We start from the raw sequence: 27,618 nt of genomic DNA on the forward strand, positions 1-27,618 counted from the left end.
CCTCCGAAAACTTAAAACTTCCGCTATTCTTGTATTTTGTCTACAGTTCAAGTTTAATCTTTCCATTTTCTTACAAAATACAAAGGGCTTCAGATTCATTTCGGAGTTCTTTCAATTCCTCACATCTATAAATCTTTTGAGGGGATTTCGGAGTCCGTTCCTGAAATAATTATCTGACGCTCAACCTTTTTCCCGGCTGGCTTAAGAATACAGCTTCCCCTCCTTCCACCATTTCCAGGCCTCAATTCTTTCTTTGGCACAAGTTCTCTTCTCTGCTCTTCATTGAGCCCTGAATACTTCTCAAAGATATCCGAATCTCAAATCACACTCACAATGGCGGAACCACATACAAACGGCACAGTGCCAATAGTGTCCTCTTACGCCGCGAGACATAACCTCGCAGATCACTTTATTGGTGGAAATAAATTAGAAAATGCTCCCGCGGGTAAGGTTAAGGACTTTGTGGCAGCAAGTGATGGACACACGGTTATTACAAATGTGAGTAAAAAGTTTCTTGATTCTGGATGTGGTGACGCTCCGCTGGCCCTCCGGGAGCCATTGCCATGGGGGCAGACTGTGCGAGTGAAATCATGTGTTCGATTTGAGCTTTTGAATACAGTGGTGGGATGGGAGTCAGGACCTGTTGGGTGGGTGGCAGATAGAGAGGGCGAGTAGTGGAGCATGGCAGAAGCCTTTTTTCCCTACATATTTCGTTTTGGATACCTCGTCTTCAAATATATATAAAGAAAGCTTCGGGCATAGCGAGCTTTGGGGGTTTGGGGGCTTGCCCCCATTGATAATGGACAACGTACAATCTGCTCCCTTGTTGCATACTGGGAGTTTTGGGACTGGCATATTCATATCTAGTCCAGAAACATAACTAACACTCGAGGAACAGGTTCTGATCGCAAATAACGGAATCGCTGCTGTAAAGGAAATTCGATCGGTACGAAAATGGGCATACGAAACATTTGGAGATGAAAAGGCTATTCAATTCACGGTTATGGCCACCCCGGAGGATCTCCAAGCCAATGCAGATTACATCCGTATGGCAGATCAATATGTTGAGGTTCCGGGGGGTACGAATAATAACAATTATGCCAATGTCGAATTAATCGTTGATGTGGCCGAGAGAATGAATGTTCATGCTGTCTGGGCTGGATGGTAGGTTTCGCCCCGCATACAATTTCGAATACAGATCATTTGGAGACAGAAACTAATGAATATATCAGGGGTCATGCATCGGAGAATCCAAAACTTCCGGAATCCTTAGCTGCGAGTCCGAAAAAGATTGTATTCATTGGTCCTCCAGGTTCGGCCATGAGATCGCTCGGCGACAAGATTTCTTCTACTATCGTTGCACAACACGCCAAAGTACCTTGTATACCTTGGTCAGGAACTGGTGTCGATAAGGTAGAGGTTAATGAAGATGGTATTGTTACCGTCGAGGACTCGGTGTACATGAAGGGATGTGTTCAATCATGGGAAGAAGGTCTACAAAAGGCAAAAGAGATCGGATTCCCAGTCATGATTAAAGCATCTGAAGGTGGTGGTGGAAAGGGTATCCGAAAAGCTGAATCCGAAGAAGGTTTCGAAGCCCTTTACAAAGCTGCCGCGAGCGAAATCCCTGGTTCTCCAATTTTCATCATGAAGTTGGCTGGTAATGCGAGACATTTGGAGGTTCAATTGTTGGCTGATGAGTATGGAAATAACATCTCCCTCTTTGGTAGAGATTGTTCCGTACAAAGAAGACATCAAAAGATTATCGAAGAGGCTCCAGTTACTGTTGCTAAACAAGCCACTTTCCAAGCTATGGAGAAGGCAGCTGTTCGTCTCGGTCGTCTTGTGGGATATGTTTCCGCAGGTACTGTTGAATATCTTTATTCGCATTCCGATGACAAATTTTACTTCTTGGAATTGAACCCAAGATTGCAAGTCGAACATCCTACAACTGAGATGGTCAGTGGTGTCAATTTACCTGCGGCTCAACTTCAAATTGCAATGGGTCTTCCTTTGCACAGAATTAAGGATATCAGATTACTTTATGGAGTTGATCCCTCGACAACCACCGAAATTGATTTCGATTTCTCTCAAGAGAAGAGCATCCAAACTCAAAGGAGACCAACACCAAAGGGACACACCACCGCTTGTCGAATTACATCCGAAGATCCAGGAGAGGGTTTCAAGCCTTCGAGTGGTACTATGCACGAGCTGAACTTCAGGAGTAGTTCCAACGTTTGGGGTTATTTCTCTGTTGGTACTGCTGGTGGTATTCACAGTTTCTCTGATTCGCAATTCGGTCACATTTTTGCCTACGGTGAGAATCGATCTGCATCGAGGAAACACATGGTTGTCGCTTTGAAGGAATTGAGTATTCGTGGTGATTTCAGAACTACTGTCGAATACTTGATTAAACTTTTGGAGACTCCTGCCTTTGAAGATAACACCATTACCACTGGATGGCTTGACGAACTTATTTCCAACAAATTGACTGCTGAGAGACCGGATCCTATGCTTGCAGTTGTTTGTGGTGCCGTTACAAAAGCCCATATTGCTAGTGAGGCTTGCATTTCCGAATATAGAACTTCTCTGGAAAAGGGTCAAGTTCCATCAAAGGATATTCTCAAGACTGTTTTCCCAATCGATTTCATTTACGATGGTCACAGATACAAGTTTACTGCTACTCGATCCAGCTTGGACAGCTACCACCTTTTCATCAACGGATCCAAGTGTTCTGTCGGTGTCCGTGCATTGAGTGATGGTGGTCTTCTTGTACTCCTCAGTGGACGTTCTCACAACGTTTACTGGAAGGAGGAGGTCGGTGCTACTCGTTTGAGTGTTGATAGCAAGACGTGTTTGCTTGAACAGGAGAATGACCCCACTCAGCTCAGAACTCCATCCCCAGGAAAGCTCGTCAAGTTCACTGTTGAGAATGGAGAACACATCAAGGCTGGTCAGCCATTCGCTGAAGTCGAAGTCATGAAGATGTACATGCCTCTTATTGCCGGAGAAGATGGTATCGTACAACTCATCAAGCAACCAGGAGCTACTTTAGAGGCTGGTGATATCCTTGCCATACTTGCTCTTGACGATCCATCGAGAGTCAAGCACGCTCAACCTTTCTTGGGCCACCTACCAGATCTTGGACCACCACAAATTGTTGGTACCAAGGCTGCTCAACGTTTCGTACTCCTCCGTAACATTCTCAACAATATCCTTGATGGTTTTGACAACCAAGTCATCATGGGTTCTACTTTGAAGGAGTTGATCGAGGTTCTCAGAGATCCAGAATTGCCATACGGTGAATTCAATGCTCAATTCTCAGCTCTTCACGCAAGAATGCCACAAAAGTTGGATGCCACCTTGACTCAAATCCTTGACCGTGGTAAGTCTCGCAACGCTGAATTCCCAGCCAAGAACCTTTCAAAGGCTCTTCAAAAATTCTTGGATGAGAATGTTGCGCCTGGAGATGTTGATCTCCTTACCGCTTCCATCGCCCCATTGATTGAGATTCTCAACCGATACCAAAACGGACCAAAGGCTCACGAATTTGCCGTCTTCTCTGGCCTTCTCGAGAAGTATGCTTCCGTCGAGCGTCTCTTTTCTGGTCGTACCTCCCGTGACGAGGAGGTTATCCTTAAGCTCAGAGATGAGAATAAGGATGACATTTCCAAGGTTATTCAAATTGTTCTGTCGCACAGCAGAGTCGGTGCAAAGAACAACTTGATCCTCGCTATTCTCGAGGAGTATCGACCAAACAAGCCCAATGCCGGCGATGTTGCTAAGCATCTCAGACCTTCTCTTCGAAATCTCACTGAACTGGAGGCCCGTCAAACTGCCAAGGTTTCCTTGAAGGCACGTGAGATTCTCATCCAATGTGCTCTTCCATCCTTGGAGGAACGTGCTGCACAAATGGAGCACATTCTTCGATCTTCGGTGGTTGAATCAAGATATGGTGAGACCGGATGGGAACACAGAGAACCTGATATTGAGGTTCTCAAGGAGGTTGTTGACTCCAAGTACACTGTATTTGACGTCTTACCAATTTTCTTCGGACACAGTGATCCTTGGGTCTCGCTCGCAGCTCTTGAAGTTTACATTCGTCGTGCCTACAGAGCATACTCCCTCAAGAAGATTGAGTATCACAACGAGAGTGCCGAGCCTCCTTTCATTGTCTCATGGGACTTTGTCTTGAGAAAGGTTGGAGCTTCGGAATTTGGCATGCCAGTTCAATCTTCAGCTCCTTCGACACCAGCCACTCCTTCACATGAATCTGGCAACCCATTTAAACGTGTCAGCTCTATTAGTGATATGACCTACCTAACCAACAAGCCTGACCATGAGCCAACAAGAAAGGGTGTTATTGTACCAGTTCAATATCTCGACGAAGCTGAGGAGTACTTGCAACGGGCTCTTGAGGTCTTCCCTATGTCTGGATCTAAGAAGAAGGGCAATGGTCTTTTGCCAGAACTTGGTGGCAAGCGCAAGGTTGCACCTCCTCGCCTTGATACTGAGGACGAGCTTACCGCCGTCTGCAATGTCGCCATTCAAGATGCCGAGAGTCTTGATGACAATGAGACTGTCGCTAAGATCAAGCTGATCGTCAACGATTATAAGGAGGAACTTCTCAACCGTCGCATTCGTCGTCTCACGTTTATCTGTGGTCACAAAGATGGTTCGTACCCTGGATACTACACTTTCAGAGGCCCCAACTACGAGGAAGATGAGAGTATTCGTCACAGTGAGCCTGCTTTGGCTTTCCAACTTGAGTTGGGAAGACTTTCCAAGTTCAAGATTACCCCCGTCTTCACCGAGAACAGAAACATCCACATTTATGAGGCTGTTGGCAAGGAAGCTACAAGCGATAAGAGATACTTCACTCGTGCTGTCGTTCGTCCTGGAAGACTTCGTGATGAGATACCTACTGCTGAGTATTTGATCTCTGAGTCTGATAGATTGATGAATGATATTCTGGATGCTCTTGAAATCATTGGAAACAACAACTCTGATCTTAACCATATCTTCATTAACTTCTCTCCTGTTTTCCCTCTTGAACCTCCCGAGATCGAACAAGCTCTTGGTGGTTTCTTGGAGCGATTCGGTAGACGTCTTTGGAGACTTCGTGTTACTGGTGCTGAGATCCGTATTATCTGTACGGACCCATCCACTGGCATGCCATACCCCGTTCGTGTTGTCATTACCAACACTTCTGGTTATGTCATCCAGGTCGAGATGTACGCTGAGCGTAAATCTGAGAAGGGTGGGGAATGGGTCTTCCAAAGCATCGGTGGTACCACCAAGATTGGTTCCATGCACTTGAGACCAGTATCTACTCCATATCCCACCAAGGAATGGTTGCAACCAAAGAGATACAAGGCTCATCTCATGGGTACCCAATACGTGTACGATTTCCCAGAGCTTTTCAGACAAGCCATTCAAAACAGCTGGGTCAAGGCTGTCCGCAAACACTCCTCTTTGGCCGACAAGCAACCCCCTACTGGTGAATGTATTGAGTACAGTGAACTCGTCTTGGATGACAATGATGGTCTTGCTGAGGTTTCGCGCGAACCTGGTACCAATACCCACGGTATGGTTGGTTGGCTCATAACTGCCAAGACACCAGAATATCCTCGTGGCCGTAAATTTATCATCGTCGCCAACGATATCACTTTCAGAATTGGTAGTTTCGGACCAAAAGAAGATCAATTTTTCCACAAGTGCACGGAACTTGCAAGAAAGATGGGTATTCCACGTATTTACCTTTCTGCCAACTCTGGTGCTCGTATTGGTATGGCTGAAGAACTTATGCCTTACTTCAAGGTTGCTTGGAAGAACCCTGAGAGACAAGAAGCCGGCTTCAAATATCTCTACTTGGATACTGAAGCCAAGAAGAGATTTGAGGATGGTAAGAGCAAGGACGTCATTACTGAGGAGGTTGTTGAGGACGGTGAGACGAGACACAAGATCGTTACTATTGTTGGTGCTGAAGATGGTCTCGGTGTTGAGTGTTTGAAGGGTTCTGGTTTGATTGCCGGTGCCACTTCAAGAGCTTACGAAGACATCTTTACCATCACTTTGGTAACTTGTCGTTCAGTTGGTATTGGTGCGTACTTGGTTCGTCTTGGACAACGTGCTATTCAAATTGAAGGACAACCAATCATCCTCACTGGTGCCCCTGCCATCAACAAGCTTCTCGGTCGTGAAGTTTATACTTCCAACTTGCAACTTGGTGGTACTCAAATCATGTACAAGAATGGTGTTTCTCACATGACTGCCAATGATGACTTCGAGGGTGTTTCCAAGATCGTCGAATGGATGGCTTATGTTCCAGACAAGAGAAACAGCCCTCTACCCATCGGACCTGCTGCTGACTCTTGGGATCGTGATATTGTTTACACTCCACCTGAAAAGCAACCTTATGACGTTAGAAACCTCATCGCTGGTAAGGAAGACGACGAAGGATTCATGCCAGGTCTTTTTGACAAGGACTCCTTTGTTGAGACTCTCGGCGGATGGGCAAAGACTGTTGTCGTTGGTCGTGCTCGTCTTGGTGGTATCCCAATGGGTGTCATCGCTGTCGAGACCCGCTCGGTTGAGAACATCACACCTGCCGATCCAGCAAACCCAGACTCGACCGAACAAATTTCCAACGAAGCTGGTGGTGTCTGGTATCCTAACTCCGCTTTCAAGACTGCTCAAGCTATCAAGGACTTCAACAATGGTGAGCAATTGCCGTTGATGATCTTGGCTAACTGGAGAGGTTTCTCTGGTGGTCAACGTGATATGTACAACGAAGTTCTCAAGTATGGAAGTTATATCGTTGATGCTTTGGTCAAGTACGAGCAACCAATCTTTGTCTACATTCCACCATTTGGTGAGCTTAGAGGTGGTTCTTGGGTCGTCGTTGATCCTACAATCAACCCAGAATTCATGGAAATGTACGCTGATGAAGACGCTCGCGGTGGTGTTTTGGAACCAGAAGGTATTGTCAACATCAAGTACCGTAAAGACAAGCAGTTGGAGACCATGGCCCGTCTCGACCCAGAATACGCTGAACTCAAGAAGCAATTACTCGACAATGCTGCTGGACAGGAGAAGTTGGCTGAAATCAAGGCTAAGGTTGAGCAAAGAGAGAAGGCATTACTCCCTGTCTACAATCAGATCTCGCTTCAATTCGCTGATCTTCACGACCGTGCTGGACGTATGAAGGCAAAGGGTGTTATCAGAGAGTCATTAAAATGGAGAGAGGCTAGAAGATTCTTCTACTGGCGTGTACGAAGACGTGTGAACGAGGAGTATATCCTTAAGCGCATGTTATCCGCCAACTCAAAATCACCAACTGGTACCAGGCCAGAGAACTTGAGAAAACTTGCCGCCTGGACTGCAATTCCAGCATTCCAAACAGATGATAAGAGTGTAGCCATGTGGTATGAGGAGAATAGAAAGGTTGTTCATGAGAAGGTTGAACAAATGAAGGTTGAGGGTGTAGCTGCCGAGGTTTCGGCTTTGCTTAGAGCTAGTGGACCTAGTGCTAAGGGAGGATTGAGTGGTGGTGCTATGGCTGGTATCAGACAAGTCTTGTCTATGTTGCCAGTTGAGGAAAGAGAAGAGGCATTGAAGTTTTTGGGAAGACCTTAGGGTTGGGGTTATGAATGCCATTTTGAAACGAGAGTTTCGACATGATTATATGATCATTTGAGATGGGGGATCTGGGATGGAAAGAGGATTAGAGGATGATACAACTTTTACTCTGTACTCTATTACAATTTCTTTCGTTTAAGCCATGTCTTTGGTATTTTGATAAATGAATGGTCGGTTTATAGTCTTTAAGCAATGCATTGCGTCGCGTAGTTAGAAGTATGAGAAGATATAATTATTCATCAATGTTGGGTTTTTTTATATGTGATGAAGTTGATACCTATCGTGAATTTGATTGATGAATGACTTATATTTGATATCACTTGAATGATATTCTCAACCTGTTCAGTAGCATGCCTTTCACTAATATATCAAGCCTCGCACAAATCACTTTCTACCTAGGTATTTATCACAACAACAATAACAATAATCAAATTAATTTTCAAATTCATCGCCTCCATCATCTCTTATCTATCTATCTATCTATCTCCCCATGGAAGAACAATTTCTGGGGTACTGAACGGCTCTCTTAATCATGCTCTTCAAGGTATCACCATTGACGCGATTGATATAGTCGACCTTGCGCAGGCCGGGCGGCATCAGCGCTTCTTGGTAGGCGTGGATGTTGCCGTAGGAGGGGGAGCCGTAGGATGTGTCGACGTCGACGTAGACTAGAAGGGGGTTAGTGAGGGGTTAGAGATAGAGGTTTAGATACATAATTTGTAGGATATCGAGAATCTGTGTATCCATTGCATCGCATACCATGATGGATGCAACTCTCTTGGGGTTGAGGGGGAAACTTTTCTTCGTCTATCGCATGCAATAGTGGGGAGGGAATTGAAAAACTGGGAGGAGAGGATCGTAAGGAGGAAGGATGAAAATTAACTCGCAGCTTGTAGAACTCTCCACAGTTGATCCATTTACCATAATCGCCGCAGCAGTCTCATGGGTGGACGGGGGAAGTGGAGGAGAGCTGAGGGAAGAACTTTCTTCTATTGTCTACAAGAGCTGGAGGAGCTTTCCTCCATGTCGTTTGATGGGAGAGGGATGAAGCAAGGGTGCAAAGAGAAAAATAACTCACAACTTGTAGAATTCTCCACAATCGATCCATCAACCATAATTGCCGCAGCAGTCTCATCCCAAAATGGGAATTCCATTCCATAATGTCCCCACACCAATTCCGAGTAGGGATTACTAACTTCCTTAATCTCGTCCAAGAAATCCTGTGTGCTCATCACCTGATTCGCGACATTACCTGCGAAAGTGATTTTGGGAAAGTTGGCCGTGAAAGCAATTTTGGCGGCTTCGGGATCGACCATCAAGTTGATGTCGGAGCTGAGGTCGGCTTGTAGCACGCTGCTGGTTACTTGGAGGAGGTTGTCGTCGATGTAGCCGCCCATGATGACGAGTTCTTTGGCGAGGGAGGCGAAGTTGTCGTCGGAGCGGACGGCGAGAGCGACGTTGGTCATGGAGCCGCCGGCATCTGGTTGGGGAGTTAGTTTTCGAGTCAAAGTTGAATTACTAGAAAATAAGCAAGATTTGTTCACTTACATATGGAAACTTGTCCGGGATATCTATGTACCATTTCAATCATAAATGCACTAGCACTCTGACTTTTCTTCAATCCATTAATTGAATAGTTACTTGGCATTCCTTCTACAAAAGCCCCCTCTACGACTCTGAAAGGGTTATCTCCCGATGTGGGATCACTTCCTTCTGCTTCTGCTGTAGCATTATACGGAGCAAATACACCCTCCCAAGGAAGTTTACCATGAACCGCTTCCCATGCTTGGAACCTCGTGGCGGTATTGATAAGCGGGAATGTAGAGCCCGGAACTACGGGGATACAGCTAGTCAGGTTACCGACAGAGAGGGTAGCTAGTGCATGCAGTGCGACTTGGTGTTGCCATGTATCTGCGGTGCCTGAAAGGGGAGGGAATTGTCAGCTGAAAAGTAGCTATAATCATGAGAGGATAAGGAGATACGCACAAGATGTTAAACCTAATACTTCCCATCCGGCTTCGAGAGCGATGAGGAATGGAATGAAGCCAGTCGAACTCCAATCATTGTCCATAATGACATATTTGGTCGCATTATTGGTAGCATAACTAGTTCCATATCCCAGAGCACTAGAAACCACACACCAAACTTCCCAGGCCCAAAAGCCCAGAGACGATCCGTGAACTTATCATCTTGTCTTATCTTGTCTTGTCTTCCGCGTAACAGAAAGGGAATTCTCAAGATCGAACAAAACGAAAGGGTGAAGGAATATCTCGAGAATACTCGTCACGAGATATATATATGAAGTTAAATGACCTACCCACCCTACTCCTTCAATATCATATCTAGCTCAATGGATGTCACCGAAAATTCTTTTTTCGTACCCACTGCTCCTCGTGGGAATTCAGAGAGATCGTCAGGAAACAGGACAGATGCGGTTACCTAAACGATTTTGTATCTTTCGCTGGGCCCCACATAGATATTGATTGCACCGACTCTATGAAGTAATCAGAGACTCTGAAGGTTATCCTTGTGGAAAGATGGGGGCTGGAAATTCCGCGATTTTACCGGGTATGTGGTACGGATTTGAGATTGGAGATTGATAGATAGAAAGATGAATTGAGGGAAGATCCTAGTTTGTGATACGAAGGAGAAAATTGGTGGATGTCTTTCGTATCTTTGGAGATGACTGATTGTATTTAAATTTGGGAGAGGGATGAGATAGAAGCTGAGTTTTTTCTTGTGATGTTGCGGTGCGGAAAAGATCACAAAAATACGTTTCCAGAATTACATCGGAATCGTACTTTCCTGCTTGGAAGATCACACTCCTGGGCCCGGAGTACAGTAGTGTTATCGATAGTGAGTTTATTTAGGAAAGATCGATAGATGTAATCAATTTGACCGCTCTCTTTCGATGTGTTAAAGTAAACGCCATCTGGTGAACTTTCCTGAGAGGATTGCATTTACACGAAATCAGAACTTAATGGTAGCACAGACAAACTGCCTTGATCAGAGCATTCAACGCTGTCCATTTTGCTTACCTTTTCATTTTCGAATTCTGCCAGTCTGCTTCAATTGTTTGTATTTGAACAAGTCGAGAGAAATTCGTCTTAATTTTCATGTCTTTGCTTGAATTGATTCTGCATACTATGGGACCATAAAACAGTCGATCGGCGACATCTCTCCAGCGAGACTGTCTCGCTGCTGTCGCTCCCTTTGCTTTTTCACACAGACATCTATGTGTCTTACTGCCTTTAAACCTTCAGACAGATATTATGACGTAAAACAATGGGCTGAGAAGATTATGAGTGAGGCGCGAGCTTTCTAGTGGAAAGTTAACCTAAATCACGGGAAAAAGACTACCACTTTCCAGCGTGAAGATTGAGGAAGGTCCATCAGAAAGGAACACTAGTACAAAACCAACGTCCAAGCATAATTTGAGGAAACAGTCGTCATCGAACTATCCTAAACTTCAGAGATGGTTGATGGACGACTGGAAGATGCGAGGTCTCCTAGTCGGAAATTCAATGCGGGGTCGTCAGGCCCTTGTTCTATCGCGCGCTAAACACCCCTGAAGATGAAACGAGAGTCACATGTCATTCAGCAGTGCTGGAAAGAACTGATGAGTTGACAGATTTCATGTATACTTTTGAAGATTGGTTTCACTTGAATATCTGCATAAGAGGCAAGTCATCATTGAAATATACAGATTCTGCATCTTATTACTATGTAAGACTTTTTTCTACCGAAGTCAAGATACAGTCTCTCAAATTCGTCCATCCCTGATGTATTGAGGTGATAAAATCGGATATCATGCTACGTTGCTCAAGGTTTTACCAGATTGGCACAGATCCGGTAGACACCTACTTCGTGCGGAAGTTAAGGATGTGAATTTCAAGAACTTAATTCACACTGAAAATATTTTTCCACGAGTAATAACGGAATCGGTTGAAAACCCCCTAATCTCTTCCCACATTTTATTGAAGTACTAGCCCCCAGATGCTCTGTGACTCTTCAATCAGAAAATGTAGGTTATCATCTGCCAGTTTTCCTGAGCTTCCGCGCATTTGTTCCCTTCCCAGTTGGCTTAGATTTCTCGGGCTCCATGGGCCAAGATTGGCCTTCATCCGGAAAATAAATCAATACCGCCATCGAATTATTGTTGCAAATCTCAGTCTTCTGATACTTTCTGTGAGAAAGAAGCCACTTCTGACCACCGTTGGAAAGTAACCAACGGTACAAGTTTGAACGGACGATAAGACGCAGCTAGTTTCGCCCTCTCGCGAGTCCAAGACTCCCAGCTCAAAACTTCATTCTTTAATTGCCGTGCAGCGAGACCAAGCCAGTTATCCACGCTCACACCGAAAGGTTTTGGAAACATGATAAATCAATGCATACGTCTCTTCATCATGAGTGTTCAACCTCTTGTAGTCTTGCCATTGACAAGCCAAAGTTTTTTCCTCCACTCCTGGAAAGTCCCCATACACAGCACGCGATAGAAAAGGTGTTTCAATAACCCCTATTATGGCAATACGACGGTAACCTGGGTCAATCCAGGTTTCAATCAACTCGATAAAACATATTTCATAGAAGTCAGTACCGAAGTTAGTAAATCTCTTCCATGGTTTTGCCCTGGTAGAGATTCCAGCAGTTTCGACATGTAAGGGCAAGACAGTGATGGAAGTCATTTCATCTCGCTCGAGTAGGATATCGAAGAGTAATGTTTATAATATCGAGTGGGAACCCTTCGAATTCGCTCTTTTTGGTTGGGACAGCATTATCTAGCAGGTAAACATGTTAGCTTTTTGATGCAATTGGGTGTTGTTTTTGAAATGATAATGTCAAATATTAGTTGTCACAGGGAGTGAACTTTACTTACTGGTAACTGCAACCAATTCAGTTCCCGGTGATTTAGACATAGTCTCTTGGTTCTGCTTTTTGGGCTTGGGGCAGATTTTCCAAACCATTGTGCGTTTTGAGTATTTTTCAATCTTGGTTTCTTTCGTGTTTCGAAGAGTATCTGCAATTATCAAAAAGCAATCAACGTCTGTTGTGTAGTGTAAACTTTCCTCTTGTTGAAGAGGACCAGAAATTGATGTGGATTTTGAAGAACGTTGTGTGGGGGGTTGGGATCTTTAAGTAGAGTTCGATTGAGGTCAATACCGTATCGAATGTTCAATACCCATGACGTATCTAATACTTTTTACCGCGTTGGGTTTTTGGGCAGTAGTGAGACGATTCACTTACCGAAATTTGTACAGCCATATTGCTACCGCAAGTTTTTTGCCTGAGGACTTGCATATACAATAACCGCGCAGTATTCGGCCGCTTGATGAGTATACTATTAGATTGAATGGAAATTATCGCCGTAGCTCGGGAGTTATAATATCTTTAAGTTAGTGGTATCTTGAAACTCACAGTAGTAGGCACACCAGTATCTAGACCTGCTTCGCTCTTCGTATCTCACAATGGCAAATTCTTTCGAATCTAGAATGCATCAATAGAGATCAGTCAAGTGGATCTGAGGAACCAGTTTGTGTTTCTGGTTTGAAAGGTCTGAAAATTCAAGCGAGTATAGTCACTATGGCGGTCATACGGACATTTTGTTCAAAACGATTTATTCATCTGATTTACTATAATTCGATCTTAAAAAGTATCATCTAATATTTAGAATGATTATATAATATTCTACTATTATCTATTAAAAATACTATACTATTAGTCAATTTATATAAAATTTAAATTGATTTGATTTAATAATAAATACTTTATTTTATTAAAAGAAATTTTTTTAGAATATATTCAAATTTAAAAATCATAAAAAATCTTTTTAAAATAATTACTTTTATTAAAATTAAAATATTCATTAAATTTCTTATTTACTACTAATTCTTTTCATTCTTTTCATTCTTTTCATTCTTTTCATTCTTTTCATTCTTTTCATTCTTTTATTCTTAGTATTTTTAGTATTCTTAGTATTTGTGTGAACAAGGGTATTCACTTCAAAGGAATGACTTCAATACAATGGCTACTGTATCAAAGGTATTAGGCGAATGCGAAAGAGACTAGCTCTTTCAGTAGTGCCTATATAAGGCCTACTATTCTCTCACTCAGCTAGCTCTTTAGATAGAATACAATTAGACATTTAGGACCTACGAATACGTGGGTGCTACGTCTTCCGTATCCTTCTCGAACCAACAGTATTCTTAGTATTCTTAGTATTTTTAGTATTTTTAGTATTCTTAGTAATAGAATAATAGAATAATAGAATAATAGAGTAATAGAATAATAGAATAATAGAATAATAGAATAATAGAATAATAGAATAATAGAATAATAGAATAATAGAATAATAGAATAATAGAATAATAGAATAATAGAATAATAGAATAATAGAATAATAGAATAATAGAATAATAGAATAATAGAATAATAGAATAATAATTAGATAATAACAGTATTTTTATTAGATAAAATATTAATCAGATAATATAAATAATCTAATCATTATCATCTAAAACAGTTTTGGACAAAAATGTCCGCATGACACGCTGTATAAGTCACTGATGAGTTAGGTTTTCATATTTACTTGTATTTCTGCCAAAACTGCGATTCATTGCTAATGCCTATCTTGAATTCTCTTAACCAGAACTAGATGTTTTAAGTATACCTGACCGCGCTGACCTCTGCAACATAGTCTGAAAAGTCCATTCATTTCTCTAGAACAAGTCAATCTCTCCAGTATAACTAAACTTTGATTACAAAGCCCGGAGAATGGTATAAAACCACCCGAAAGATCGAAAAAAGCTTCCTCCCATATATCAAAAACCGTCTAATCTAAGTTTGCAAACCTCTGATCCACAATCCAGCCTATTCATTTTTTCTTTGAACCTCAACTCCGTCAGCAAAAAGAAGAAAGTACTGTTCCCAATCTTGCTTTGAAGCTTGAAGTATCGCCTCCCAAAAACACATACGCCTAGTTGTTTTGAGCACATTACCACTTGAATCATGATCTAGAATCCGTGTGCTAACGTGCTTTCCCATAAAATACCAAAGGTGAGTTTTATGCATATTTGTAACTCTTGAATACTGGTCTTTGACCGCAAGATTGGTCATTCTCAAGTTCTCTCGAATTTGATCTTGGTCGGGTGTTTGACCGAGCATTGTTTGCCCAGGCATATGTGTCCAGTCGAAGTTACTCTGGGGTATGGTATTCCATGTAGCCAAGGTCTAGTATCCAACGCTGAAGCCATATTGACTAACCGAACTGGAAGTCCCGTCGACGTGAATGTACTCATTGTTAGTCCAATCACAGAGATTCCGGGCATTACGACTGGTACATATTGCATAAGATTGCTACCGACTGTGGATAAATCTGGAACAGCATCTTCAACGTGTTTGACAAATTGGCGAACTGCTGCAAGATACCAATCGGTTCCCATTCCAAATGGATTTGGCAAGATAAGTTCTCCGATTGTGCGTCCTTGTCTTGATATAATGCTGTGATAGTCGCTTGTTCGCTGGATCAGATCCCACTCTTTGTGAGAGCCGGCTTCATCTCCATAGACAGAGCAAAGAAGGAATTTTTGGAGTCGCTTCGAGAGTCGGTACTCTGGAACCAACGAATCGTGTAAAAGTTTTGCGATGGTAGGCGGAAACTCCTTCTGGCTAAAAGGGTATGGTGGTCTTGAAATGAGCAGTACTCGTTCTGGGTGAACTGAGCAGAAGAATCTATAATAAGCACGACCTGTAATAGCGAGACAGACTGCCGTACATTCGTCGTGATCGATAAGAAGTAATTCGATAATTTGGAAGATGATTTCGACGGGGATCCGAGGATCTGCAGATACACGAGTTAGTGACAAGTCTAGTGTGAGGCTGCAGTACTGTGATTGATCTGATCGCCTTAATCAAAGAGGTCTGTAGCTTACTTTCGATCTTTTGTAGTTGCCGGTCCTCGATTTGGCGAAGCCATTTTTCAACGCAAGACTGAACCTTGGGATGCGCTTTTGTTACGATATCATATTCCCAATGATTTTCTAGAGTACTGCCTTGCTGGACCCCGTGTTCAATTGAAGAGGTCATCTTGTTGATCTGCTATGTAGTATGACTATGGTAGAAAAAAGTGATGTCGAATGTTGTTTGCTGATGCAGAGCTACCTAGGTAGAGAGATGAAGCAGTAAGCGGAGGTAATCATTATTCTGCCTACTTTCTAGCACTTTTAGGGTAGAACTGAATGAAAGGGTTTTATCCTATTGGCAGTGAAAGCCCTTTCATTCAAAAAATCAATTTCATCTTTAGTTCATCTTCAATTCAACATTCACTTCGAGAAACTGAATACATCTGTGAGCATCCTGGAATCATCTCGGGGCAATAAGGGGGTAGCTCTTTGAGCCGAGGCCACCCGAAAACATTCTTGGATTTGCTTATACAGCAATGTGATCAGGACTAAAGCCACCAATTCTTTTGTTGAGGGTAGATACATCAATGCTCATCAACATTAATTTCTAGCCCGATACCAAGTATTCAAACCACACAATCAAGAATGATGAACAGTATTGTCCTTCATAGCAGTGCCTCGTCCTTGAGACGGGGGCCTACAGGTAAAGTCCTTGAATTCCTTGGAGTTGCAACTTTTGCCTCTTTCCATTGTCTATAAAACTAACCTATTTCATTTTGTTTCAGAATACAAAGCTGAAATTATCCATTTCTATACCTTGACTTATCAAGACCTCCGCCAGAAAGACACGTCAAGACTATCAATTGATCAATTGGAAAGCAATCTTGTTCCGGGAGAAGCAACTGCCGACGAAGAAGGTAAGATCAAATATAGGTTCCCTAAATAATGCTAATGCGATTTACTCAATATAGTACCGAGTAATGGTTCAACAGTTACAGCGAAAGCCCAGATACAAAAATGCGCGACAGCAGAACCATCCATTGTTGAAAGCGCACCTACCGAAATCATCAACAAGATATTGAACAATCTCCTCCAAGAAGACTTTCCTGATATCTGCTCAGCTCTTTGTTTCGGCCTGACTTCCCACAGAAATTGGACAATACTTCGTAACCTGGACCATACAAGCTACCTCAAAGAACATATGGACCATATTCCAAGTATTATCGATTTCAAATAAGACAAGATTCCATTGTTCAATCCGTACCATGAGAAAGCTGGGTCAAACTCTGTCGTTGAAGAAATTAATGAGAATGAACTTACTCTCAAACACGAAATCCATAACCATCTCTTCCCCCGTTTCTTTAAACAATCGTCTATTGTCAAGCGTTCTCTTAGCCCTTCTCAACGCAAGCAAATCATGTTATTTAAGGAGTGGATGGGCCCCAAATACCGTCCTCCAACTTCTTTGCTCATCCCTTGCTATCTCTCCTGTGCTGTATATGGGGAATCGGATGAAGAAAGTATTGAAGAAGAAATTCTTGAGGGTAGAATCTATGATTTCATAATGGCTCAAGCAATGATGCGCAATCCCCCAAGCCCCTTTGGACTAGGTGATATATGGGATGCTATAGTTAGGTTGAATTGGGGCTACGAGACAATATCCGATTCTGCTACGCATCTTTTCACAGTATTAGGGTAAGAGACTGCAGAAGGTTGATAGTTCGGTTGTTGGCAATCGGCATGGAATACAAGATTACCAACCACGTTCAACATTTCATCCGTCGACTTCTACTATCCGAGGCATTTGCATTACATCTTACACACTCATCGTGTCATAAATTATCTTATCAAATACAAGTGATACTTTCATATACCGAACTAGACTTTCTGACTTGTGAGACTTACATGTAATCTCTCTCTGGCTATCAAATTAGTGAAATCACAAAGTGTTTTCCTGATTTTATAGAGTAACCATGACATGACCTAACTTAGCAGCATGGCCGGCTTAGGGCCCGTTCGGATCGATTTTTTTTTGATATTAGACTAATATATTAGAAATATTAGCCCAATATCGTGTTTACCGAACGCAATATTGAGCCTAATATATATTAGACTATATTAGATCTAATGTGTGGCTGAAATATTTCGAAACGAACGTAATATTTGAGCTAATAAAATATTGAGTCTAATAATCTTAAAGTGACAAATGCAACAAATTTTCTCAACCTTTCTCATACAGTAGGCTAATAGCAGCTTTTGAGGTGTAGTTGGACAAATATATTTGAGAAAAAGCGTTATTTTCTTCATTTTCAACTCAACCTCACACGTCCCAATATTACTCCAAACATATTAGCCTCAATCAAATATACCTAATATATATTAGTTTCAATAATCCAATTATCCTTGCCATTTTATCATTATTTGAGATTTCATCAATTAAATAAGAAATCGATCTGAACGAGCCCTTAAAAAACTACAACAAATCAACTAATCTGCTCTATAATATGAAAGAGGCCAATCAGCAATCAATTTAGTATCTATTTCTGTTAATTAGATCACGTTTAGGCCTAAATGTAGAGATTTAGATAAACCAATGAGAGCATATTAAGCGAATTTTCTGTAAAACCCCCACTAACCATTCACAGATGTAACCATGCTAGCATCTTTAGGTAATCTTGATTTTGGAACAACTCGGCCCTTGAATTATTTGAGGCATTCCAAGGTTCCCCGCCGCCAAAAAGGTCAACCCTCAACAACATCACAAAGGACTGTCGATCCTTTCCTTTAACCTCCATTACATCTACCTTCGATATACGCAAGAAGCAGATATCTGCAGCACAAATACAAGTTCAACGTTCAAGATGCCTCCTAAGCGTCTCCTGCTTCCGAAGCCAAACGAGTCCCAACTTTTGGAGTCAAACGAATGGAATGTAGACGACTTTACAGCCAACTTTATCTTGGAAACTTCGGGACCGAACATAGTCAACGTCTCAACAGCTAACAATGGCCGACCTCTTCGCTATGCTCCTGCAGGATTTTATGGCCAATCTTTTGGCCCCGCTCCTGGAAGAGATAATAGCTCTACACCTGACATGCAATCGCCCTTTCCAGTTCGAGGTCCACTTACTGCAAGCACCAGTCAGAACGATGGAGCTGAAAGGCTGTGCCAGCATTTGATGGGCCTTCGTGAAATTTCAGTAGCACGGGGCCTTGACAACGTTGAAGGAGTTCTCGAACCTGACCCAAGCCAAATTAAATGTACGTCACTGCAGCTCTTCTCTTCTTTCTTCTACTCCTACCTTCTTTTGCCTACAGGAGGGTTACATTAACTGAATATTTACTAATATCTCGCAGATGCATGGACATCTGAGAAGAGACCAGCAGAAGAAACGAAATTGGGAGGAAGACGGAATCGGCCCTCAACCTGCTCGTAAGAGAAGATACAATACTGCTAAGAGAAGAGTTGGACCTCTGCCATTTCATAGCTGTTACTGTGTTTTGATTTTGCATTTCCTTTTTAACTCCCAACCACTTCAGCTGCCTGTATTGTCATATCTTGACAATCCTTGGTGCCATTTATCTACGGTTCAAAACACTAAAGTATCAGCTGTATCATGATTTCCTGACTTGCAGTGGTCATTCTTGTTAGAGGATACATCAGGTCATTTTTTTCATTCGTTCTCTATGTTCTCTCCTCATTATCATACGTTCAATCATCTGAAGAACCACTGCATCCATATTCGAACACTCATCATTATCCCAGCCTTCTTACCTCAGCCTCTCCTACTATTCATTCTCAATGCAAGAGTTTCAGCTAACACCCTTCCTATTCCTAGCCGCAAAATTTGATTTCCCACCGAAATCATCCGTCTCATGCTCCGCTGTCTCATCTCCGAACATCAAACTTTCGAAAGCGACTTCTGCACCGCCGTCTGCTTCGCCCTAACCTGCCGCACCCACTGGGCAATCTTCCGCTCAATCCACAGTGCCAAGGTCCCTATCATGACTCATCCCCCGGAACATCGAACCCTAATAAAGCCAGCGTCCCCTACAGACTCGGAGATCTCCTGATCAACTGATGTTTCCAAAATACCGTCCATTGCCCTGCACACTAGAAGACGGCAAAATGGTAGTTCAGAACGTCAAAGTGCATTGAGGTGTTTTGTCAGTGTTGCTGCATATCCTGCTGTAGGAGGCGAGAAAGATAGAAGGCTCTTAGAAAGAATGGCAGAATTTAAAAGTAACCGTTTCAAAGACTTCTATCACGTCTACCATAATACTCTTCGCTCATCAAACCCACCAGGTCTCAACTGGTTTACTCCGAATCCATTCAGAATGGGCGAGGAATGGTATCCTGCCACCGCGCATGTTCTCAAACATACTATCTTCAAATGGAAGTCTGACTGCCATTTGGAAAGAGAATACCATTGGCTTCGTGATAGGGAGGAATATAGTCGACATTATCGGGTCTGGTCGGGCTATAAAACCTGGATGCTGAGAGAGTGGGTTGAGGAGCAACCGGAAGCAATGGCATACAAGAGATCTCGTGGATTGGGTGAAAACAAGGCGAAGTCGGTATGAGAGATGGGTTTTGAGATGTTGGAAGTTGGTGGATGTGCAAACGAAGGAGCATAAGAGTAAGGTTAAGCAGGTTGTTAATGCGATGCTGGGGTTGGTTTGATGGCCGTCCCTTTTACGGTTATTAGTGAAGGAGGGGATAAAATTTATGTTACCAGCCTGCTCTGTTAGGGCTGTGATCTTCATGCAGTGTGATTACTGCTTCGAAAACTTCACTTCTTTCCGAGCAATTACGTCGAAGTGATGATTACTCTTCTATGGGTAACGTCAACTTCGGCTTAATGCATCGACTTTTACCTGGCGGGATTAAACAATCTCTTGTTGGCAAGCCTGGGGACAGTGGATACGGATAGGATATGACATGGATATGTCATTGTCTTCAGATTGCCAACAATAGCGTTGGATTGTTTAGACCGTCTTATTTTAGTTTAGTTTATGAACACGAATCTCCTCTTTTCTCATCTCATCGAGTTCTGATGTGCAACTATGGTCGTATGTGATAACAATCGAGACAGGTGAGAGAACGTTTCCAACAATGCTGCATCAGTAATACTACCCTCTACGTAGGAGAAAAAAGAGGCCGATTTTGACCACATAAATCTTTAATGAAATCTCTGAATTAATAGAATTGTAAATCGACCACAAATAAAACAAATAAATATGAGAATATAAGATTACTTTTCATCTTTTATTTATATTGATTCTTATCAAAGTTGATATTTTATTTCAGATTTGAGGAGAAGAAATTGGTTTATTAAAAGTATTAAAAAGTGATCAAACCCGGCCTCTTTTTTCTCCTACGTAGAGCTACCTTGCATCTTGCATAATTGTCGATTAGTATACTTTAAAAATACAAGAAATTGTGATATTTTTTGATACACATTCTCTACATGTAAAGACCAACTATATACACATAATTTCGACTCACTGAGTTTTAATACATGCGATGAGCGACATGTAAACAGAGCTTGAAGTCGAATTACTGATTTGTCTCCTGAACAATCAGTCAGATAATCTGGCAATGCAATGATGTATTTCTTATTATCATAATTCAAAGCCGAATTCAAGAGTATATTTCATTTCCCCCCAATCAGATATCTAACTCTCCTGCCACCATTAGAAGCTCAATCAAACACAACATACCCAATTTTCATCTTATCCTATCCTGCCATTCAAATCACAAGCAATCCTCAACTTAACACTACAGTATTCCTGGGTCTCGGATTGATTCTTCTTCCAATCTCGCAGAGCTGAGTGTCTGTCTAGACTTTCACGCTCGTGTAGATTCGATATGATCAAGTATGTTTTGATCGAGCAGCTGGAGCATCTTATATCCAAGCCACAGCCCAAATCTCTTCAATTTTTCATATTTCAAGAATCTACGCACAGCGGGATAACAATCCTACCAAATCCCTCGGGAAAGGGGAAGGAAGCCGAATCGATAAATCGATGCAGCGATATACATCAATAGATTCCATATAACTATGATCAAAATACCAGATTAATAAACCCGTCGATTAATTTCCACGCGATTTCTCCACTCTCACATTTCTCACTCAATCGAAAGATACTATTGAAAACATGATCAATAATCTACTAGTATGAGTCCATCCCACCCACAAGATACTTCCCAGCTCTCCTTACATCTAACCGAAAATATCTTATCATGTGATATCATACCATACCGTACCAGGTCGAGAATATATGAATGTATGTATAATCTCGACTCTCTAAATGTATATTGTGTGGATTGAGATCTACTCTCCCTTTATACTATTTTTAATTCTCACTATTATATCTCTTTAGCCCTTTTTACCCCTCTATTTCTCTAATGACAATCTGTTTTCTGTGAAAGACTGTCATAAAAGGATTCAATTCTACCTTAGAATCTAAAACTAAAGAAGGAAGAAAGAATAAGAAGAGAACTGTAAGGGCTCCGGACTATATACACCAATGAGTCACGTGCTAGGCTAAGGTCCTAGAAGCTAAGCGACTGAGAAAGGAACCTGAAAGGGACTGAATCGTCACATTTCTCTTTTTCCTCTTAGTATTGTACTGAGATAGATCGTTAGGAAGTAGCAATTAGTAATAACATATTCCAAAGAATCTAGATATAACTCTCTCGTTTCTACTCATCGATATTAAATTTCACATTTAGAATATATCTACAACAAGGTCTTTTTGAGTACTCAATATCTTCACAATCAATTATTTTCCAATGACCTCATAGTCAAAAGATCGATGTTCTCACCAATCAAAATCTTAGGGTATGACACTCACGTGATCTGAAGAAAAAGAAAAATTTGTTGCACGTCTAAGATTTGAGAGTCGATACCTGCGATTCCAGAAATATGGGGTGGGTGGTGGGTGGGGCTGAATGGATATTTATCATCGACCTCTGTTGCTGGTGCTTTGGAATATGGTGTATGTTGTTTTGAGACGTGTGATGGATGGGATGATGTTCATATCCATAAAACTTAGATGATTATGCTGTTTACATTTTTATGCTTCTATTATTCTATATACCTAGGCACGCTTCAAAAATGCCATATCTTAAGTGCGAATAAATAAGTAAGTGTAGAATCCAACTCAGATAAATGTAACAAGAACCAGATTCATACCGATATTCCCTCCCAACACACCCGTTCGGAAAGCATACCCGAGATTTGTAAAGGGGAGAGAAGGTAAAAAGATCACACGTTCATATGAGGTATATACGATAGTAACAAGTATTTGGAACTTGATCAGACGCAACCAACACATCTACTTGTTGATTGTTAGATTTGCGTAAAATGTCCAATGAAAGACAGTGAAACAGAGGCATCATGGATGAATTATGTAACTAGAATGGGTTATGGATGGATAAATACCGATGGTGTTTGTGAAGTGGTATTGATTGTAACTTCAGACTGCAAGCAGCTGTTTCAATCTGATTAGCTTATTGTATACTGTCTCGACTGTCCACGGTACATCTGATATTGACATTGACTCGTGAAATGATAAAGTTCCCTCGTATGACTTCGTATCTGTCTGCAGGATCTTAGCTCAGCAGCCTCAGCTACCCAATTCCTGGGCTTCACTTGAAACTAATATGGGATTCGGTTAGATCTGAGCCACGTGGTGCATGATATACAGATTAGAGGATGTTATGACGAATATTGCCTGCAGGTCGAAGCATTTAGCAATTGGTGAGGTTATTCCAATATCACGAAGGAGGAATGCGATAAGATGATCTTTCTTGGGTGTTTCTTGGAGGTCTCGGGGAATTTCTCAAGGTTCAGCTCTCAGCTCGCAGCTCTCGAGGGAGAAATGGCCATCATTGTTACCATCCAATAGTTACGGTCACTTTATTAATTGTGTGATCATGATCATCCAAAAGGAGATGCGGAGAGTGGAGAATGAATGATCTTTGAACGACGGACGGCCAAAACAATTAAGGAAGGAGGAAGGGTGTGAGATAAAAGCAGCATTGGATCCAGGGTCTCTTTGGCCGTGTTGAAGGATTACATAAGATGACATTGACCGAGAGCGAGAGATAGAGGCGAAAGAATTCGAAGGAATAGGAGTTAAGAATTCCAATAGATTATTACAACATCTCGAAGAGAAGTCTAAAGGCGAATGTGATTAAAAATCAAGATGTAATTATAAATGCTCTGGAATGAAATGAATTTGAATTAATTACCGTTCTTTCGCTAGCAAATTCTTTTCAAATTTTGAGTAAAATTTACATAATCCTTCGACTTCTCTATGAAAAAATGATCAATTTGTAATTTCTATCGCGTGATATGGAAACCTGAGGCATTGAGTCAATCGCACGCCATTTTTAGATTTCTTTGTCGCCTCTTGGAAGTGAAGGAAGGAAAGATAAGTGAAGTCAGAGTATTGAAATGAGAGAAGATAGAAAATAATACAATACTTATAATAACAATAGCTCTATACAACACAATGCTGTTTTAATTGCTTTGTGATAATATAAATTCCATCACAATTTATTTAGTCTTATTAGGATAGGATTATTACCCCAGAAACCAAAATTGTGTCAAGAGAAGTACCGGCAGATACTACCACCAGTCACCACCTTCATCCACAAGTCTTCATCCCTCTCATCTGTACATGTACACCGCAGTGTTCTTTCCCCCCCCGGATTTTTCTGATCCAAGTATCCAAATATCACACCTACCTAGGTAGTGAGTGACCTACTTATTATTACTAGGTACCTACCTTACCTACCTAGGTAATCTCACCCTAACAATCTTGGTCCCCTGGTCAAAACAACACCAAAGCACGCAATAAATCAAAAATTGACCTCAACTTCGCCCACCAACCCGGCTCGCTACTCAGCGACCCTCTATTTTAATCTGACGGCTGATTGCGCAAGCAACAGAAGTCAAGACAAGAGACAACTCAGCAAAACCAAACAGAGGAAAAGAAAAAAGTATAATTGATGGTTTGATGGTTTGATGGTTTGACTGAAAAAGAAACTATTCATGATTATCGAACCTTACTTCAACATATTGCGCGTTCGAGACATTCATTGCATTATCTTACTCGCCCTGGTCTTAACACCAATCCATTTCGCAATACCACTGGACCTCTCCACCATTCCTTAATATTTCACCATAACATGGTCACTATGGCGTCAAATCATGACGAATCTTCAGCATTGCGCCATAACGTCGAATTGGATCTGGAGCGGTCAAGAAGGAATACTTCAACAGGAGACATTCAAGAATTATGTTTGGCAACAAAAGCACAATCGAATCGCGAAAATCTTGATACCGACATAGTTGAATCCATTGAACCTCTTTCAATGGAAGACAATTGCAGAGCCGATCACGATCATTCAGATCCTACAATCACCATCTCGTCGACAAGTAAATTGGCTGGCAAAACCGTTGCGCCTTTCCTGGCGAAACACATCCCAGAACAATACGCTCCTTTTGGCCCCCCACAAACTACATCAATCTCACGAAAGGATCCAAATACCAAATACTGTTATCGACATCGACCGGATTCGAAATGTCGAAGAACTGCAGATGAACCTACAATGGAGAATCTACAAAGAGTGCGTCACACAATCTACCCCTCGCCCCTCACATCTCACCCCTCTTACGGTCTCCGTACATCTACTAACATGATCATAGGAGCTTGAGACCTTGTCGCAATCAGATCAACAAGGTATCTCTCATGTTTGGACACTCTTCTCCGCTGCGCCATCGAAACATCGAAACCTCATGCTTCAAGGCATCCTATCACAATGCTGCTTTCCACAATTATCCTACCTCTCCTCCGCTGTCAAGAATCTCATTCGCATTGATTTCATTACAGCTTTACCTTCTGAAATCTCCTTCAAAATTCTCTGTTACCTCGATACAACTTCTCTATGCAAAGCTGCTCAAGTCAGTAGACAATGGCGAATAATGGCGGATGATGATGTGGTTTGGCACAAAATGTGTGAACAACATATTGATAGAAAATGTACAAAGTGTGGATGGGGCTTACCGTTGTTGGAACGAAAACGATTGAGGGATTGGAAAAGACAACAGCAATTGAGAGCTACAGGATTAGGTCTCAATGGCCAATCACCTCAAATCACAGCCATGTCAGATACTTTGCGCAATACGGAAACACGTGTTGTGACATTGAATGCTTCAGGGAAGAGAAGTGCCACTGTGTCGGAGTCCTCAGAAGAAAGTTCAAAGCGACGACGTACCAATCCAGAGGAATCATGTCTTGGAAGACCAAGATTTAGGCCATGGAAGGACGTATACAAGGATCGATTCAAGGTTGGAACCAATTGGAAATATGGTCGATGCTCGTTAAAGATATTCCGAGGTCATTCGAATGGTGTTACTTGCTTACAATTCGATGACAATATCCTCGCTACCGGATCTTATGATACGACCATCAAGATTTGGGATATTGAAACGGGAGAGTGTTTACGAACTTTGCGTGGTCATACATCTGGAATTCGAACATTACAATTTGATGATACCAAGTTGATCAGTGGAAGTCTTGACAGAAGTATTCGAGTTTGGAATTGGCGTACTGGAGAATGTATGTCTTCTTATCCTGGTCATACTGATGGAGTTGTGGGTCTTCACTTTGAAGGAAATCTTCTTGCCTCAGGCTCTATTGACCGAACAGTTTAAGGTCTGGGAATTTTGAAGATAAATCTACGTTCAGTTTACGAGGTCATAAGGACTGGGTTAATGCCGTCAAAGTTGATTCGGCTTCCAGAACGTTATTTTCTGCTTCTGATGATTGTACTATTCGACTTTGGGATCTGGACACTCGACGTACAATCAAGACTTTTGAAGGTCATGTGGGTCCAGTTCAACAAGTCACCATTCTACCACCCGAGTATGAATTTGATGATGTGGATGTTGAAGAAGCAGATGATGGCACATCAAGTACAGCATCATCAACTGAACTCAACCGACCAATAGGAGAAAGTTGTTCTTCCTCCCAAGGATCCTCTCTCTTCGATTCTTGGCCAGCAGGTCGTCCTCGTCCTCCTCGCTACATCCTAACCGGTGCTTTGGACAATAATCTTCGTCTTTGGGATGTATCAACAGGTCGCTGTCTTAAAACACTCTTTGGCCATGTAGAAGGTGTATGGGCACTTGCAGGTGATACATTGAGAGTTGTGAGTGGAGCCCAAGATATGATGACTAAAGTTTGGGATGCGAGGACGGGGAAATGCGATAGGACATTTACGGGTCATAGAGGCCCAGTTACATGTATTGGATTAAGTGATAGTAGGATGTGTACAGGAAGTGAGGATTGTGAAGTTAGACTTTATAGTTTCAAGGGGGAAGTAGAGGGGCAGGAAAATGGGAGTGAGGGTACGGGATTTATTGAGGAGGGGACGACACCTTGAGGGGAAGTCAAGAGAAGTTTCGTTGTTTTTGGGTTTGATTTAAGTTACTAGCCGACTGGCTGTTTATGGACGGATGGAAAGATACCTTTTTGCAATGTTCATCGTTGATGGTCTTCTTTCAAGATATTTATTGGCAAACATCAAATGGAATTTATGATGGGAGTTTGGAAATTGGGGTTGATATAAATCAATGGGATATCCTTTCTTCATCAATAAATGAAGATATTTTGGAGTTCAAATAGGAAAGGGTTGGACTTGGAGTTTTGATTGTTTGTTGGATGATGAACTGGGAGGTTCTTCGGACTATGAATGGTGGATTGATGGATGGATGGATAGAATGGTTGGAATGAAAGGCATGAAAGGGAGGGTATGATCAGACAGAATTATGTTGACATGTTTATTTAATCTTTACTTCGTGGTATGGGAATTGGGGATGGGGATGGATTAGATAAAATTCATTTATGTAGGGAAGTTGTAATGAATATGGTGTGGAGTGGTATTGAATGAAATGAATTGAACAGAAATGAACTGAGCTGGAATTGTGTGAAATGAAAGGAATTGAAATGCATGGGATCTATAATCAAGAGTTATGGGTGAGATTCTTTGATAAACATAAAG

The 27,618-nt window shown here is 41.9% G+C and overlaps 8 protein-coding genes across 8 annotated transcripts; 5 read left to right on the top strand and 3 right to left on the bottom strand.

Annotated features, from left to right (window-relative positions):
- Positions 1 to 333: 333 nt before the first annotated feature.
- EAF02_007536 (uncharacterized protein) lies at positions 334 to 7,638 on the top strand (the record flags this gene model as incomplete). The annotated part of the gene is made up of 3 exons (XM_038903584.1): positions 334 to 498; positions 899 to 1,164; positions 1,233 to 7,638. 3 exons carry the CDS (start codon positions 334 to 336, stop codon positions 7,636 to 7,638), a joined length of 6,837 nt encoding a protein of 2,278 aa, XP_038756398.1.
- Positions 7,639 to 8,101: 463 nt separating this feature from the next.
- Positions 8,102 to 9,876, bottom strand: EAF02_007537 (uncharacterized protein). The gene is made up of 4 exons (XM_038903585.1): positions 9,628 to 9,876; positions 9,190 to 9,561; positions 8,720 to 9,121; positions 8,102 to 8,309 (listed from the first exon to the last, which is right to left on the bottom strand). Exons 1-4 carry the CDS (start codon positions 9,710 to 9,712, stop codon positions 8,122 to 8,124), a joined length of 1,047 nt encoding a protein of 348 aa, XP_038756399.1. The 5' UTR covers positions 9,713 to 9,876; the 3' UTR covers positions 8,102 to 8,121.
- Positions 9,877 to 12,327: 2,451 nt separating this feature from the next.
- Positions 12,328 to 12,605, bottom strand: EAF02_007538 (uncharacterized protein; the record flags this gene model as incomplete). Its single annotated transcript, XM_038903586.1, has 2 exons — positions 12,328 to 12,419; positions 12,518 to 12,605. 2 exons carry the CDS (start codon positions 12,603 to 12,605, stop codon positions 12,328 to 12,330), a joined length of 180 nt encoding a protein of 59 aa, XP_038756400.1.
- Positions 12,606 to 14,756: 2,151 nt separating this feature from the next.
- On the bottom strand, positions 14,757 to 15,723 carry EAF02_007539 (uncharacterized protein; the record flags this gene model as incomplete). The annotated part of the gene is made up of 2 exons (XM_038903587.1): positions 14,757 to 15,478; positions 15,570 to 15,723. 2 exons carry the CDS (start codon positions 15,721 to 15,723, stop codon positions 14,757 to 14,759), a joined length of 876 nt encoding a protein of 291 aa, XP_038756401.1.
- A 461-nt stretch (positions 15,724 to 16,184) lies between these two features.
- EAF02_007540 (uncharacterized protein) lies at positions 16,185 to 16,776 on the top strand (the record flags this gene model as incomplete). Its single annotated transcript, XM_038903588.1, has 3 exons — positions 16,185 to 16,242; positions 16,325 to 16,456; positions 16,511 to 16,776. The coding sequence occupies 3 exons, from the start codon at positions 16,185 to 16,187 to the stop codon at positions 16,774 to 16,776; spliced, it is 456 nt and encodes a 151-aa protein (XP_038756402.1).
- Positions 16,777 to 18,400: 1,624 nt separating this feature from the next.
- On the top strand, positions 18,401 to 18,973 carry EAF02_007541 (uncharacterized protein; the record flags this gene model as incomplete). Its single annotated transcript, XM_038903589.1, has 2 exons — positions 18,401 to 18,797; positions 18,894 to 18,973. The coding sequence occupies 2 exons, from the start codon at positions 18,401 to 18,403 to the stop codon at positions 18,971 to 18,973; spliced, it is 477 nt and encodes a 158-aa protein (XP_038756403.1).
- Positions 18,974 to 19,763: 790 nt separating this feature from the next.
- EAF02_007542 (uncharacterized protein) lies at positions 19,764 to 20,120 on the top strand (the record flags this gene model as incomplete). Its single annotated transcript, XM_038903590.1, has 1 exon — positions 19,764 to 20,120. The coding sequence occupies one exon, from the start codon at positions 19,764 to 19,766 to the stop codon at positions 20,118 to 20,120; it is 357 nt and encodes a 118-aa protein (XP_038756404.1).
- Positions 20,121 to 24,125: 4,005 nt separating this feature from the next.
- On the top strand, positions 24,126 to 27,000 carry EAF02_007543 (uncharacterized protein; the record flags this gene model as incomplete). Its single annotated transcript, XM_038903591.1, has 3 exons — positions 24,126 to 25,182; positions 25,262 to 26,263; positions 26,320 to 27,000. The coding sequence occupies exons 1-3, from the start codon at positions 24,742 to 24,744 to the stop codon at positions 26,998 to 27,000; spliced, it is 2,124 nt and encodes a 707-aa protein (XP_038756405.1). The 5' UTR covers positions 24,126 to 24,741.
- Between the last annotated feature and the right edge of the window lie 618 nt (positions 27,001 to 27,618).

The sequence above is a fragment of the Botrytis sinoallii genome (assembly GCF_014898435.1).
Source record: "Botrytis sinoallii strain Bc 23 chromosome Unknown BSIN_013, whole genome shotgun sequence".
NCBI lineage: Eukaryota > Fungi > Ascomycota > Leotiomycetes > Helotiales > Sclerotiniaceae > Botrytis > Botrytis sinoallii.